This window comes from Glycine max, chromosome 9 (genome assembly GCF_000004515.6).
Source record: "Glycine max cultivar Williams 82 chromosome 9, Glycine_max_v4.0, whole genome shotgun sequence".
NCBI lineage: Eukaryota > Viridiplantae > Streptophyta > Magnoliopsida > Fabales > Fabaceae > Glycine > Glycine max.
The window spans coordinates 40,334,244-40,349,870 of record NC_038245.2 but is presented as its reverse complement, the minus strand read 5'-3'; the positions used below and the strand labels follow the sequence as shown (position 1 = coordinate 40,349,870).

The 15,627-nt window shown below is 33.6% G+C and overlaps 1 protein-coding gene across 2 annotated transcripts; it reads right to left on the bottom strand.

Annotated features, from left to right (window-relative positions):
* Positions 1-5,503: 5,503 nt before the first annotated feature.
* LOC100812285 (nuclear exosome regulator NRDE2) lies at positions 5,504-15,244 on the bottom strand. 2 transcript variants are annotated; one of them, XM_003533259.5, is made up of 10 exons: positions 14,651-15,242; positions 11,964-12,741; positions 10,839-11,463; positions 10,506-10,677; positions 9,837-10,185; positions 9,000-9,110; positions 8,012-8,360; positions 7,074-7,299; positions 5,991-6,212; positions 5,504-5,799 (listed from the first exon to the last, which is right to left on the bottom strand). In XM_003533259.5, the coding sequence occupies exons 1-10, from the start codon at positions 15,178-15,180 to the stop codon at positions 5,655-5,657; spliced, it is 3,507 nt and encodes a 1,168-aa protein (XP_003533307.1). In that variant the 5' UTR covers positions 15,181-15,242; the 3' UTR covers positions 5,504-5,654. The 2 variants fall into 2 exon arrangements, with proteins under 2 accessions (XP_003533307.1, XP_040860915.1); XM_041004981.1 differs by lacking the exon at positions 5,504-5,799 and having other exon boundaries at positions 5,989-6,226; positions 14,651-15,244.
* Between the last annotated feature and the right edge of the window lie 383 nt (positions 15,245-15,627).

Sequence of the window (15,627 nt, the reverse complement as noted above, 5' to 3'; positions counted from 1 at the left end):
AAATATTCTTTTCTAGTCATTTATGTTATCTCACTCTTTTAAAGAGATTTGCTATATACTATGGCTACTATTTTTTTTAGAAAGAATATTTTAATAAGTTACAGTATGAATATATTTTAATAAAATTAAAGTTATAAACTACTAACAATGCACTTTAATTTAAGAAAATTAGAGAAATCCAACAGAATGCACCTTTACACTTTAAACTTGATCTTCAGAAAAATTATTATGCCGTCACATTAATTTAACAACTAAACATCATTACATTTTTTTAATTCCACAATTTCAAAGTTCAGTTAGAAATTATAAATCTGGGATCATATTATTTGGTATAAAAAATTGTCAATTTTAATTTAAGCAACAAGAAGGAAATTGGCAACAGAGCATCTCTGCAGAAGCATTATAGTTCTCACTGTTTTTCCAGCAATACATATAATCAGTACATATAATCAGTATGAAAACCAGAAAAGAATTATACATCTATTAATTGTAGCTGCTTGCTATGAAAAAAGAAGAGAAAAAAAAATCAACTTACTCAAGTTCAATGTTTTGATTCTTTAGAGATGCGGGTATGGAACCATTGAACCTATTGTAAGACAAATTCCTGCACAAAGAATTGAAAAAAAAAATTCAATGTATAGATAGAACTCAAAGCATCTGTTGGAATTTGTGAAATAATGTTTTTGCAGATAGAAATTAGTCTCGTACGTTGACACAGTGAAATGGAGACTACAATCTCTTTTTATTCTCTTTAACGCTTGGAAACCCTAGCCAAACAAACAGAGGAAAAACTTGAGGAATCTTAGGGAACTGCTAAAGACACCGCTATCACTATCGGACTACACACATGAGTCCGCTTAGAGGTAAGGGATGAGTTTACCGCAGTTGGGGTTAGAATGAACATGTGTAGAGATCCTTAGAGGATTAAATTAAATTTATTTTGGGATGTTTATTGAATTATAATTTTTTCTTTATGATTATAAATACGATATTGTTTTGTTTAACGAACCAATTGATGTCCTGATGCGAATTGATTGATAAAATTGAGTGTTTTTGGTGTTTTCGTAGTTTTGACCTATGATTTTGATTCATTGATTTTGATATGATTGTATGAAATTGTTTGAGAGGTTTTACTCCCCATGTTTTGAGAAACATTTTTGTATAAATTGTTTGTACTTTGGACAAAATTTGTTAGATTGACATGATAAATTGTTAGATTGAGATTATGAAATTGTGATTCAAATTGTGAGTAAGTGACAAATTGAACTTGTGATGAATGGTAAAATACATGTGTATTGAGATGTTGTGTATATTGAGTTGTGAGCTATGAACTGTCCAATCACACAATTATAAGATCCTTTAAGGGCGACAAGCTTTTGCACGATAAGTATTGTGATGGGATCCACTGTGGGAACCCGACGAGTTGAATCACTTTGAGGTGCGATGAGTTAAAATGATTTTGAAAATAATTGAGTAGTTGTATGCATTGCATAGTTCATAGGTAAAGCGTATATGATTCATTAAGTGTGATAACATGTTATTCTGGGATTATACCATTGTGATTAAGACCGAGTGTATGTGATAAATTGAGTATGTATTGACTTGTAATATATATGTGCATTGAAATGTTGTGTGCATTGAGTTGTGAGCTATGAATCATATAATCACACAACTATAAGACCCTTTAAGGGCGACGAGTTAATGTGCAATGAGTATTGTGATGGGAACCACTGCAGGGACCCGACGAGTTTAATCACAAATACGACGAGATAAAATTATTTTGAGAACAATTGAAGAGTTGTGTGTTTTGTATAGTTCATAGATAAAGTCTGTGTGCTAAAATATTTTTTGGGATGAACCTGAATCAGGAAGGAGAGGCGCTGACGGACTTTTTGGAGTTTAGGCATTAGGGGTAAATACACCTGGTTTGAGTGTTCCTTTAAGCCTGTGTTGATCGCACATGGTTGGAGCATTTTCACAAAACAGCGTGATCCTGACTGGTCTCCCTATGATTTTATCTAGTGACAGTGACCTAACTTACCAGTGTGTGGTCTGTCTTGTCATGTACTCATAGGCGCCCAATGAGGTTTTACCTTAACATGGTACCACATTGCATATACGATTAAGTCTTAATACATTTATTGCATAACGTCTATGAATTGATCGATAGTGATTGGTTGAGTGATATTGTGTTTTGATACTTGAGTACGTGAATGATGTGAAAATGTGTGGAACGGGTAGTGTTGAGATGTGATGTCATATGACAAGTGGTGGAATGACATGAAGTGTTTAAGTAAGTGTTATTTCATTTATATGATATGTGTTGTTCTGTTTCTCTCTATTAGTTAAGAATGTGATAACTCACTTCCTGTGTGCTATTTGTGTTTGTATCCTGTGATGATCTTGAACCTTGTGTTCGTGGGAGCAGATAGTTAGGTGTGTAGCTATGGAGAACCTCATGCTAGAGGACGATGAAACACAATGCTTTGATAGGATGTGACATTAGGACATGAGTTTTTGTTTTAAATGCATGATGTTTTGAGTCGAAAATATTTCTAACGAGTTTTATTTGTAATGGTGAAGTGAATGTGAACCTTTTACTCACGTGAACTTTGTTATGTTCATTGAATAAAATTCCATTTTATGTAATTTCGTATTTTCGTGTATGTTATTATATAAATATGTATATTGGGGTAGAGGGTATCACGTGATATATTTATCTTTTATTTATAGTAGATTGTGAACTAATTATTATAATTTGGAAAAATTTGTAATTACTGATACACTCTTACAATGTTTATTTTGGTAAACTGGTATAATGTTTATTTTAGATAATTTCTATTGTGACAAACAAATTATGGTTGATAATCAATATTATCGTTATTATTATGTTTGTTTTAAATTATGTTTGTCAATATATTTTTTTTAAGTGATTATTGTAATGTTATGTTTATAACGATAAAAAATGGTGAAAATTTACCTTAAAATTATATTTTATCCTTAAATGGAAAAAAATTTGGGTTTAACAAATTAGTCCAATAGATATATACTGATATTTAGGTTCAATAAAAAATTACTAACATTTTCATTCAATAATGGTAACTTATTGATATTTTGGTTCAATGGAACGTATTGTCATTTAACTCCAAAACAAATTAATGGCATTTTCCTCCAATAAAAAATATTGACATTTTTTGTCTAACAAAGCATTACTGACATTTATGTCCAAAAATGATATATTACTATCATTTTCATTCAATCTAGTCAGCATGGTCACGTTGACAATCATTTCAGTGACAAATTCATCCCTCTGTGTCACATAGGCTAATTTATTACGGTGATGGACGGAAGTTAACGATCAGATATATTTATCGCACTTTCTACACTTTCGAAGACTAAATTTTGTATTTTCATCTTTCAGGGATACAATTGTTAACAAATTACATATTTAGGGACAAAAATGATTGCTTACCCTTAATCTTATCATACAAGTTAAAACCCATGATTGTGAGATGCCATTCCTATACATATGGCTTAATTGAACAAAGATTTTGTTAGAATTTCAACAGAAAATATGTCATAAGGTGTAAAATGTGATGCCCACTATTAAAATATAAAATTTAGCCTATCAAAATGATGAGAGGACTAAGTCAAAAATATAGAGAGAAGAAATTGAAAAATATATGTGTCACATCTTATTACAAGAATACTAAGGCTTTTTTTATCATTCGGGTGTAATTTTTTTCCATTTTCTTCATATGGGAGTGTTTTTTAAATTATTTTCCAAAAGGGGTAAGTCCTCACATGTGCTATAACTTTGAAGTCGTAAATAAAAAAAATTACATTAAAATCGTACAACTTCAATTAAAAAAATAATAATAAATCATAATAGATGTTAAGGGGGGTGGGGGGGGATTGTACCCGAATGGTAAAAAAAGCCTAATACTAGGATTTCGATGGCTGTTTTTGCAAGTCAACAGCGGGTTTCCAACATTCTGATCTGATGATTTTATGTCAATCATGGTATTGAAAAGAAGGTGGTCATGTTCTCCCTCTCTAAGAGAAATTCTTTTGTAGTCATGTATACGTTATCTCACTCATTTTAACCATATATAATTGATTAGTGTTAATATATTTGTTTTTAAAGAAATTTACTAACATACCTAATTGTTTTTAGAATAAATATTTTAACAAATTACATCTTAAGCGTACTTTAAGAAAACCAAAGTTATAATTTGCTAAATATTTCTTCTAAAAACAATATATTGGTAAACTCTACAAGAATTTATTAACACACTTTTTCTTAAGAGTTTTTCTTATCAAGTTATATCCTTGATGAATTTTAAGAAATTGAAGTTGTAACTTGATAAAATATTACTTTATATAAAAAAAAGGTATATATACATATATATATATATATATATATATATATATATATATATATATATATATATATATATATATATTAGTAATTTCGTTTTCTGAAAAAAAAAATAGGCATATTTCTAACACCAAATATAATGTTTTATAAGTTTAATGTTGAATGAAATAATTAATTATTATGGACAATGTCTAAGACTTTTTCTTCCTCCCTTATCAGTTTATTTTAAAATGTTATTGTTAATTTTTAATTCTTGTTCCCAACTAGGAGTTTTACGTGTCATCTTTTGTTGTATGATGAAGATATAATTGAAATTATTACTCTTCATATCCAGGACACAACATTCTTCCACATGAAGCACCTTCCACCTGATCATCTTGGTTGTTAGATTTTTTTTAAAAAAAAACACATAAAATAGATGGGTTTTTTTTTTCCTGAAGACATAGAATAGATGATAGTCTGTGTATTGAAAATTAGTTAGTTTATTTTTGTTTTAATTCAATGTTTTTTTAATTCCTTGTCACTGGCCATTCAAACATTTTGTAATCATTGTGTTAAAGAATAATCAAAGAAATTGTTGCCTAACCCTAAGAATACGTGACATGCATTATTTGTGCATGTACAGAAATTGATTTATTAGTTATTTATAATAATCTATGAATGTATATATCAGGCTGTCATATTAACACTTTAGTAGCATTATTTTTTGTCATGCAAACATTTTCTATCTCCCTTTCATATTTCAATCAAACAAGTTTCTTTTCATATCATCACATCACTCTTATCTGAAAACAATCTCATTCCAGCCTTAAACCATCTATCATTAATTATGACATGATGATGCACTATTGTAAGCATATGTGCGTGTAGTGTTGCCTTCTTTTATTCAGTGTTACTACTGGTCACTCTACTTCGTATTATTTACTGATGTACAATTAGAAGGAAGTCTAAGCCAACCCTAACACTTGCTAGTACCTCCTACTATTCAGCATCCTTCTCCAAATTTTTATTGAATATATTTCATTCTTGTAAAAGCTAGTCTCTTATAAATTTTAATTAAAAATATAGGATTATGTATGCTGTTTTTGCAGTAATCATACTAATCTAAAAGATGAGTGACAATTTCTATATCAAGATTTTTTTTCTCACATAGGCTATATGGAAGCACAATATACATCATGTACCTATCTTACATACAAGTCCAATGCTATGAATCTTGCATCATGGACCTATCTTACACAGTCGGATTCTAGCAGCAGTGGGAGAGCGAATGTCATGACTCTTGCAAAAGGATCTCATATATGTCAGTTCTCAGATTCAGTTCCTTATCACGCATGACTTCCTGTAGATCAGATAGCTCTTTTGCAGTAAGGACAGAGTTCAGCTTGAGAAAACCATCCAACCATAGCCTTTTTGACCTGGTATGAGTATTAAGATTAGTAATGATGATGATGATATAATAACAATAGGAGAGGGAACATTTTTGTGAGAATTAGAACTAGAAATCAAAGCCCCATCACATCCATAAGTGAATTGTTTTCAGCCTCGACTGTGGCAAAATCAATTTACTAAGGAAATATCATTCAGTCATTTAAAACATAGTTCTCACCAGGGGCAGGAATGGATAGCCCGGAAGAAAGCACGTCGAGCTGCAGAAGGATCATGTGCAATTTCCATCTCAAACATAATGTAGCAACGCCACAACAAAACTGAGCTGCAAAGCCCGTCATTACTCAATGCCTTTTCAAACAATCCACGGATTCTGTGGTGTGAACCACCTTTAAACATTTCGTATGACAACGCAAAAAGCCAGAGAACTACGGATGGTTTCCTACAAAATTATTGCTGAGCTTATATAAGAGAAAATTTGCATAAACCAACTAGAACATTTGAAATTACCATACATGTGAAACTGTAACAGTAATAAAAAGGAAATATGCATCCTTAAATAAGAGGACATACAATATTTATTTCATAAAAGAAGAGATTTGTATATCAGTAGAACAAATAAAATATTGCTGCCATTAAAAGAGGAGAAACAGATGACTTAGAACCTAAAACAAGGGGAGAGGGGAAGAAAAAATGTAACAGATAGGGGTCAATTAATTTCAGAAACAGAACTTCTTATTTACGAAGCTACGACATTTCATTTCTCTTCTTGATGTGCAAAACCTTCTAGAGTTTTCACTCCACGTGCACTCTTTGCAACATCACGGTAATGCTTAGAAGGAAAAAACTAAAAAAAATTATTAACGAACCCCATTTTTCATTTTCATCAAATGTTGGGAAGCGAAAGCAGACTACCTTGGAAGGGGTTCCACTTCCTTTGGGATCAAAACAAAATATGACAGGAAGAAAAAAAGCTTCACTTTATATTTCCCATCAAAATCCTAGAATAGTTTTTGAAGCAGATGTCATTTTTTTATAAATTTGAAACATACATCACATTAGTAACATCAGATTAACTTTAAACTTAAATTCACTTGTGGGATAAAAGTTACAGATTTTCATTAATGGTCTACATCTTCCCTAAGAAATGACAATTAACTTGGGCTTGTTGACCCTGGTAAGAAATCATTTTAAAATCTTTTGAGTTTAAACTCTTCCATTGTTATTTTGTCTTGAAATTTCTGTCAAATCAAACCATGACATTTTAAAATAAAATCAGAAGCCATATGGACAAGGAACGTACTTATAACAACAGTCATCTAAAATCCACCGCAATTTATTAGATGTAGTGTAATAATGGCCGACCTCCACTACATCTTTTAGAAGTTCAGGACTGAAGGGATATATCTGGAGGCCATGCAAGATGGACTCCCAAACTTTCATCAGACTTGATTGTCTCTGATGTCTTTGAAGCATCTTTATATAATAATTAAACAAAAATTCAAGCTGATAACCTTGACTTCTTCGTTCTGCAGGTTGCAAGTATTAGATAGACATCATAAGTACCAAATATGCAGCAACAAAGACTGGTGACAGTACAAACTGCTTCTACAGGAAACTATATCAGAGCATTTTAGTACATGATATTGTACTTCCTGTGTGTTTCTGAGCCAATGGAAATTTTATTTATTATATACCATGTTTCAATTTCAATCATGTTAAATTCCTTTCCATCAAAGATACAAAAAACATATATTGTAAATCTATCCATGTGTCTATAGGTCAAACTGAAATATCATGACATTTATTAGGAGAAATAGGCATGCAACATGCATCAAGATACAACAAATATCAATTCCTAGCAGCATGCCTATGGTAGGTGAGCATACTTATTCCAATTAAAATCATAATTAATGAGATCGATACAAGTTCAAAAACCATGTATACTTCGTAACAGTAAAGATTAAATTTCATCAACCACACATAGATTTATAACATGGCTCTTCATAAAAATCAATATAACAGTATATTCATGTTGAAGACTTGGAAGTTTTGGATGCCTGAATAGTAAAATTACAGTTGTCACCAGTTGTCAACAAATGACAAAGAAGACCGTTGAGGGGAAGATTGGGCAATGCTAAGAAAAATAAAGAATGTCTACTTGAACTTTAAAATAAAATCACACTTGTCTTAAAGGTCCCATGTTTTCTAAAAGAAGATCAATTACTGAAGAGACATAACCTGGAAGCACCATTGAAAAAGCTTGATTCAAAACTTCAATGCCCACATCCCATCCAGTGGTTAGCTCCTCAAACAATGCAGCAGAACATATTAGAGCTACAGACTGGTCATTTATTATGCCACGAACCCAAGATGACCATACTGTTCTCAATTTTTCTTTAAATCCTTGATGTGCTCTAAGCAGTAGCAAACTTGATGCTTGACTTTTAAATGGGTTGTACTTTGTGCCACTTCCTAAGCATGATAATATATGTATTGCACGAGATGAAGATTCACGATCATTAGCAGTACTTGCAAGCTCCACCTCAGCATACCAGAAATATAGAAGAGGAGCACTGGACTGTAGTTCCTACTCCATTAAAGTGAAAGAATGCAATTATGAAAAAGAATAAAACTTCAGGCAGAATTGTGACATAAACTGTATTAAATTTATTTAATTTAAAAATAAAGGGCCAGTTAGTTTGTTCTTTTTTAAAAGTTTAATTATAACATTTCTTTTTAAAAAAATGTATAATAACTAAGTTTAAAAACACACATGCACACACACACAAATTGTTGTTTTAGTGTTTTCTCAAAAGGAGATAAAAAGCAATCATCCATACTTCTTGTATCTTTTCTTCCTTAAAAAAATGTTATAAAGAGACAAAAATCAAAAGGATAAAGGAGGTCAGGGAATCCTAAACAAAATAACAAAACAGAAAACAATCAACAGAAAAAGAGAAATTCAATAGAACAAAGTTGCCCAATCCATCAACATATTTGTTAGAGATATCCTATTAAATAGGTCATATGCTTAAAACCAAATACATGCAAAATGCCTAAAACCTTATATCAAAAATCAAGTGTTGTACCACACAAAACTCCTTAAAAGTAAAAATTGTGCTCCAACCTAAGGGTAGCATGTGTTTCAAATTGCCACACAAAAAGAGGTACAAAAGAAAATCTCCAAAAATAGAAAGAGACATTGAAGCAGGAAATCAATACATACAACAGGAAGCGCTTCTACAGATAACAATGCCATGTCAAACACTTTTCTTGCGTGATCAATGTTACCATAAGTAGCCTCTCTTCGTGCATATACACCACATAGCAATACATCCTAAAATAACCCAAAAAACAAAAAGAAATATTATGACAAAGAATAAAGAATAAGATAAATAGCATCATAAGCAAATGTTACTCCAATAAAAAACAGTCGTTCAATCATTTCCTAATAAATGAGAGAATAGCCGCAAGCTACCATCTAATTCTAGCCTTCTAGATACCTCAGCTGTATTTTAAGCTCATGCATAAAAATTGTCCCCATTGGCATCTTGTTCTCTTCTAATTTTTAAAACCTGTACAGCTTGACTATGTTTGCTCTCCATATATGAGGGGTATCCAATAAGATAATAATTATTTTTTGTCCTACAAGGATTTCTCTCTAGTAACTACTATACAATTTTATCTCAAGTAAAATCATCACAACAAACCATAATTATTCCATTTGGCCCTCTCTTATCACTCTTTGAGAACCTTCATAAAATTTTAATCATCAGAACAGAAATAAATCATATATTGGAAAGTTTCATGGGGAAGATTATTTTCAATTAAAATTTTAGTTAAACACTTGCAAAAAAAAAATTAGGTTACAGAAACATTGAAAGGTGAAATCATTATGTTTTCATCTGTAACATTTATCTGCTTCCAGTTCGATAGTAAATCTAATAAACTAAATATCAATTTAGATATATCACAATATTTGAATAGTTATAGTTGTAGACACTAAAGATTTTTTAAAAACACATTTATTTATGTTACAGAAAGGAGCAAGGAAAATGAATACCTGTCGATCACTTTTTAGAAGAGATTTTGCTAAAGATCGACATGGTGTAACCATACCAGAAGAATTCATTTTTGTAACATAAAGCTCTTCAGAAATAAGAACAGCTTCTTCCAACATGTAATTACGTGGAAAAACGGTTAAACAAAGTAAGACAGCATTCTGTATAAATTTCATAAAATCAGCATTCCTCGAGAAACTTCCTGATAGATATTCAAAACTGTAACCAGTAGGACTGTTCTGTGTTTTAGTCAAAACTTCATGGATGCATTTCAACTTCTCTAACATAGAATCTGGCAGATCCTCCAAACTAAGGATATTGTCAGCCCATGTTGGACTGTTTGAGCAAAACCTACAGAAGAAAGAAGAGACAAAACAAATGGCATTAATTTACATAACACGAATAAGTATAAGCCACAAACCACCACAGAAGGACGGAGCCATTAAAAGCACTTGTAACTCTAGTAACACACATGATCATCACATGCATATCCATCAGGTATGAAAAGTAAAATAATCATGTTAACCGATTATTTTGAAACCTTTATGGCACATTGGACTCCTAGCCAATTACTATACTAGAGCACATAGTAATCCTTTCAAGCTTTTGAAAACTGATTCCCACTATATCAACTGGGGTGCACAAAAGGGTATCTACATCAGAAAACTCACAATTGAGACATCTTCCCACCATAGAAGTCAATGAATTGGGATAACAAAGATAGTCGAGCCTCTGTTGTGCTCAGGGAGAACAGGTATTCATTCACATCTTCATACAATACAACTCTCAAGAGTTGTTCATCCTCATCTGTTTTGTGTGTTTCGTTAGCAAGAGAGGTTGTACCTGTTCATGGTTAATCAGCATACTTTTATAAGCAGCTTGTTTCTAATGAAATTAATTGCATTTCAAAGCAATAAAGCAAAATTCAAGAAAAGCCTATTACACACACACAAAATACATTCAGAGAGAAGTATAGTAGTTAATGCAAGGAGAGAAAATCCTACCTGATTTCCTGCGAACAGGCATCCACTGATCACAATCTCTAAAGGACTCTTCTTTTGACCATTTGATCCAAGTCGAAGTGTCATTAACTTCGCTACCATCCCCATCATTCATATCAATTCCTAGCATCTTCAGCAAATTTTCAGTATCAACTTCTGGCTCAACTTCTTTGTATTCCTCTTCATCTTGAATATCCTCCATAACCACATCATTGATGGTTTCATTTTCAACATTGACAATACCCTCATTATCTTTAGACCATGGTTCTGACCAACCAGTCCAACCACCACCTTCATTTTCACGCGAGAGCTCATCATTCATAACTTTTTGCCTAGTTTCCTCCTCTTTCTCCAACCATGCGGACCAACCGAGAGCCCCTTCTTCCCCAACTCTAGCACCACCACTGTTCCAAAAATGCTCAAATAGTCTGTGTTTACTCTGCTCAGTGAGCAGCAAAGGAGGACAAAACAAACTAAACTCTATTTCAGCCTGAAATAAAGATGTGGCCAATTCTCTATAACCAGCCTGCCACTCAAATCTGCAAAGACTTAGAAATATATCCACAAGACCAAGTTCTAACTGAACAAATACAGGATCTGGTGAAGAAGGATCAGTAGCTTGAAGAACCTGCAAAAAACAAATTTTTCTTCCTTTTTTAGAACTATTTCAGGAACTTCCAAAATATTCACATGACATATGAAATTCAAAAGTGAAAACAGGTCATGCAAATGATTTTAAATTGTTAAGTTCTACATATAGCAACTTCATGACCTCTGATGTATTAAGTAACTAATTTATACACCTCCAAAATATAAACAAAAATGGAAATTCAATTTTGTTTGTTCATACAGTGCATAGATAAAAATGAAGTACATAAGATTTTATTATCAGCCAATTAATTCCCTTGCCTTCCAACCACTTTAAGAGGGAAGAACAAAATTAAAGAAAAGTAGTTGTTCAGCGAACAGGATCCCTTCCTCAGTTTTCTCTCTCCCTATTTATATTATCGTGCAACTAAATAAGGGATCAGATTATTCCCTTTATAGAAAATACATTAAAAATAGATGAACAATATTCACTTTTGCGGACAAAATAAAAAAAAGTGGATAAAGCATAAAATTGAGAACCTGCCTAGAGTGCTTGCTGCATGAAGCAGATAGAGCTTCAATTGCATGTGCATACATCTTCCTAACCTCTGAAACCTTAAATCTGGAGAAATTTCTCTGAACAGTGTGCAAGAATTCTCTCCATAACTTATAACTTCCGGAATGTTGCAAAAGTATCTTCTCCCATCTTGCAATTAGCACATCCGAGCTGTCTCTCATTTGATAAGCTTTCAAAAGGCAAAGCAATATCTCTTCATTGTCTGGATTAAGGTCAACTGCCTTCTCCAGAATGCTAATCTTCTTTTCAAGAGTTTGCAAGCGAGCACCTTTTTGACGTTGCATCCCTGCTACCTTATCTTGGAACTCTGCAAAAGCTAACCAAACTTTTTCATCATGGGGGTGTTCCCGTGTTAGTTTGTTGAACTCCCTAGTTTTGTTTAACGTTTCATCTTCCCAAGATTCTTCGAGTGATGTTGAAGTTTTGGAGACCAAATCACTGTCAACAGCTCCATGAGATGCCCCGGCATCTGTTTCTGACAAAGGTATAAACTCATCTTGCATAGAGACAGGAGACGATTCTGGAGCAACAAGACGAATACGCTTAAAGCTCTTATGTCGTTCCAAAGCCATGTATTTTCCAGAACAGTAACGACCAGCAGATTTCATTTTAGCATCCAATGAATCAATATCACCATCTCTTTCCAATAGTGAACCACTCCGATTCCACCAATACAAACCTCGAACATGTAGCCCAGACAGTTTCAATGGATTGTAAGGCCTGTATAGGGCAATATCCATTCTGCAAGGTGTTTATAAAGAATTGTCATTCATCAAAAATTTAACAAAAAAAAAAATAATCAGGAACCCATAATCGGTTTGTAAAGGGAGGCAGGGACAACCTATGAATAAGAAGTCAAAGCTGAACAGGAAATAAATTACATTTTTGGGCCACATCAATTTAATCCTTAAATTTCTGACATCTAAGAGAACAACAATGAAATTGATTGCCTACCTCATTTCTTTCTGTACTCCAACAATTTATTTGACTTTCTGACTACATTAACTCAGAACCTCTACCCAAACTCCCTCGTTAGTCCCCATTGAGATATCACCAAACCGGCTAAATATAATAAAAACATCAATTCTTAACAGATACATATAAATGAATGCATACCAATTACCAAGGAATAAACAAAAAAGAAGCCACTAGGGTTCAACAACAACTGATACAAGAGCAACATATTTATTGGAATACAAGTGTAAGGTGAAGTCTCACATCGTGTAAGAATGAGAAGATTAGGCACCATATAAGTGAAGACAAGACCCATAAACCTGAGCCTTAAGGTTTTGGACTAAGGTGTAGTGTGAAGTTTACTTATATGGTTGCTCATGGTCCATTGGTGTAAATTTTCCCAGTATGAAGGTGGATCTATGTGGGGTCTTTGTGTCGAAAGTCTACCTGATGATATGATAGTCAAGTGGCGTGTTCCAATGGAGGTAGTTGGCAGTACATGTCCAGTGTCACCATTCAATACTCGTGGAGCAGATTGGGAGATTTAAAAAAGGATAGTCTTATTTCTAGGATGCTCTTTAGAATTAAAGATATATCATGTAAATTTGATATTTGTTTCCTCTTTTAAGATTATGATGCTAGGTCTATATATAAATCTTCTTAAGATAAGAAAAATTACCTAAACTGAAGAGGGGGTCATGTTGAGGGAAGGTCTACAAGTTTGTCCAGCTTGCCCTAAAAAACTTATTTTAAGGAGATTGTGGATGTAGGAATGAAGGTCCAAACCAAGTTAAATAAGTTGAGGTTGAAGTTGTAAATGTAGAGGTAAGGACCCGAACCACATTAAACAAATTTGTTATCTTTTTCTATTTTGTTTATAGTGTTGTCTCTTGTTCTTGGTTGTGTGATTTTTGAGCAATAAAGATATGAGTGTGTTTTTTTCTTCAACAATTGATATCAGAATTGATGGTTCGACTTAGTGATCGACTCGGATGAGTAAAATAGCGAAAGTGTTCCTTGTGGTGGATTCAAGCGGCGTGTCCCATGGGTAGAGTGGCGATGCAAATATATAGAGCATGTGAACTCTAATGATCATCATGAAATACTTGTGGATGATAATGGCTTCCGCTCGAGGCGGAGACTATTGGAATACAAGTGTGAGGTGAAGTTCAACATCATGTAAGAATGGGAAGGTTGAGCATCAAATAAGTGAAAGCAAGACCCATAAACTAGAGCCTTAAGGTTTTGAGTTAAGGTGTGGTTTGTTCCCTTATATGGTTGACATGATCCATTGATGTAAATCTCTCTGGTATTTATCCCCTTGATTTCCCAACAATGTTATAAAACCAGCCTGTCTCAATAGTAAACAAAACCAAATACTCATCAAATCCTAAACCCCAAAAACCAGTTTGTCTCTATAGTTAACAAAACCAAAAATATTCACTACCCCATGGTTCCCAGTCATTGTGCATCATGCAGATAAAAAATGCACATACAACACTTCATTTGGATTCTAACTCCCAATAAATTCATCAACAGCGCTAACAGGACCGAAGTAAGCACCACCATTCTACACACTCACAAACAAAAACATTAACCATTCACAATCCTAAAAAAATCACTCGCAAAATTGAAGTAAGAATGACCATTATATCATTAGATTCAATTCAATTTCAAATTATTCCATCCAAAACACCTGTAAATACATCCGAACGCGAGATTGTCGCGATCTCCGTGAGAATCAATGTAATAATCCTTGGCAACTTTGGCCTCCGAATCCGCCCAAGCTCGAACGCGCGACTTTCTCGAACCGAAACCATGGAATCCGCCTCTCTCCACAGACGAATCGCACTTCCGCTTTTTCCTCTTCTTTCTCTTCTTCCTCTCTCTATCTCTTCCGCCTCCGTCCGATTCGGAAGATTCCAGAATCTCGTACCTAGAAGAAGGGAGGGGATTCGCCTGGGCGCGATTTTCGTCCTCGTCGTCTTGTGGCGGCGACTGCGTGATTTCGCGGTTGAGTTGCGAGGCCACGGCGTCGTTTATAACGGAGATGTCGGTGGTGAAGCTGGTGTTGCTGAGCCATTGGGGAGTGGAGGATGTGGTGGTGGTTTGGAGAGAGGAGGAGGCTGTGAGAGGAAATAGAGGGAAGAGGGAAGGTTTTGCTTCGCCGGAGGATGGCGCCGCCGCCGCCGAGTCTTCCGCCGGAGACGGCGGGTTTTGCTCCATTTGAAAAATTGAACGGCCGAGAGATGAGAGGAAATTGATAGAGTCGGAAAACGGGAAAGTAAGCAGTGTTGGACTGTAAATGAGCTAATGGGCCTTAGTCCAGTTTGTAGTGTAGTACAATTTTGTTCCTCATGTTGGGTTTTTCTTCCTGTACCGTGGCTTTTTCTTCTATACCCAATATTTTTTCCAATTTTTCAAAATTATAACTGCTAATAAACATACGAATTCACAATCCGTGTGATTTATATGAATTCACAATCTGTGTGATTTATACGAATTCATAAGAATTTTCAATCCCTATGATTCTTAGGGATTGCAAATCCGTATCCCCTAGATTTTTTTAAAAAAATTTAAAAAATTAATGTTTTTTTAATAAATTTAATTATAGTTTTTGCTAATTATTACATTAAGTAGATTTCTGATTTTAATCTTATTACAATTAAGTTT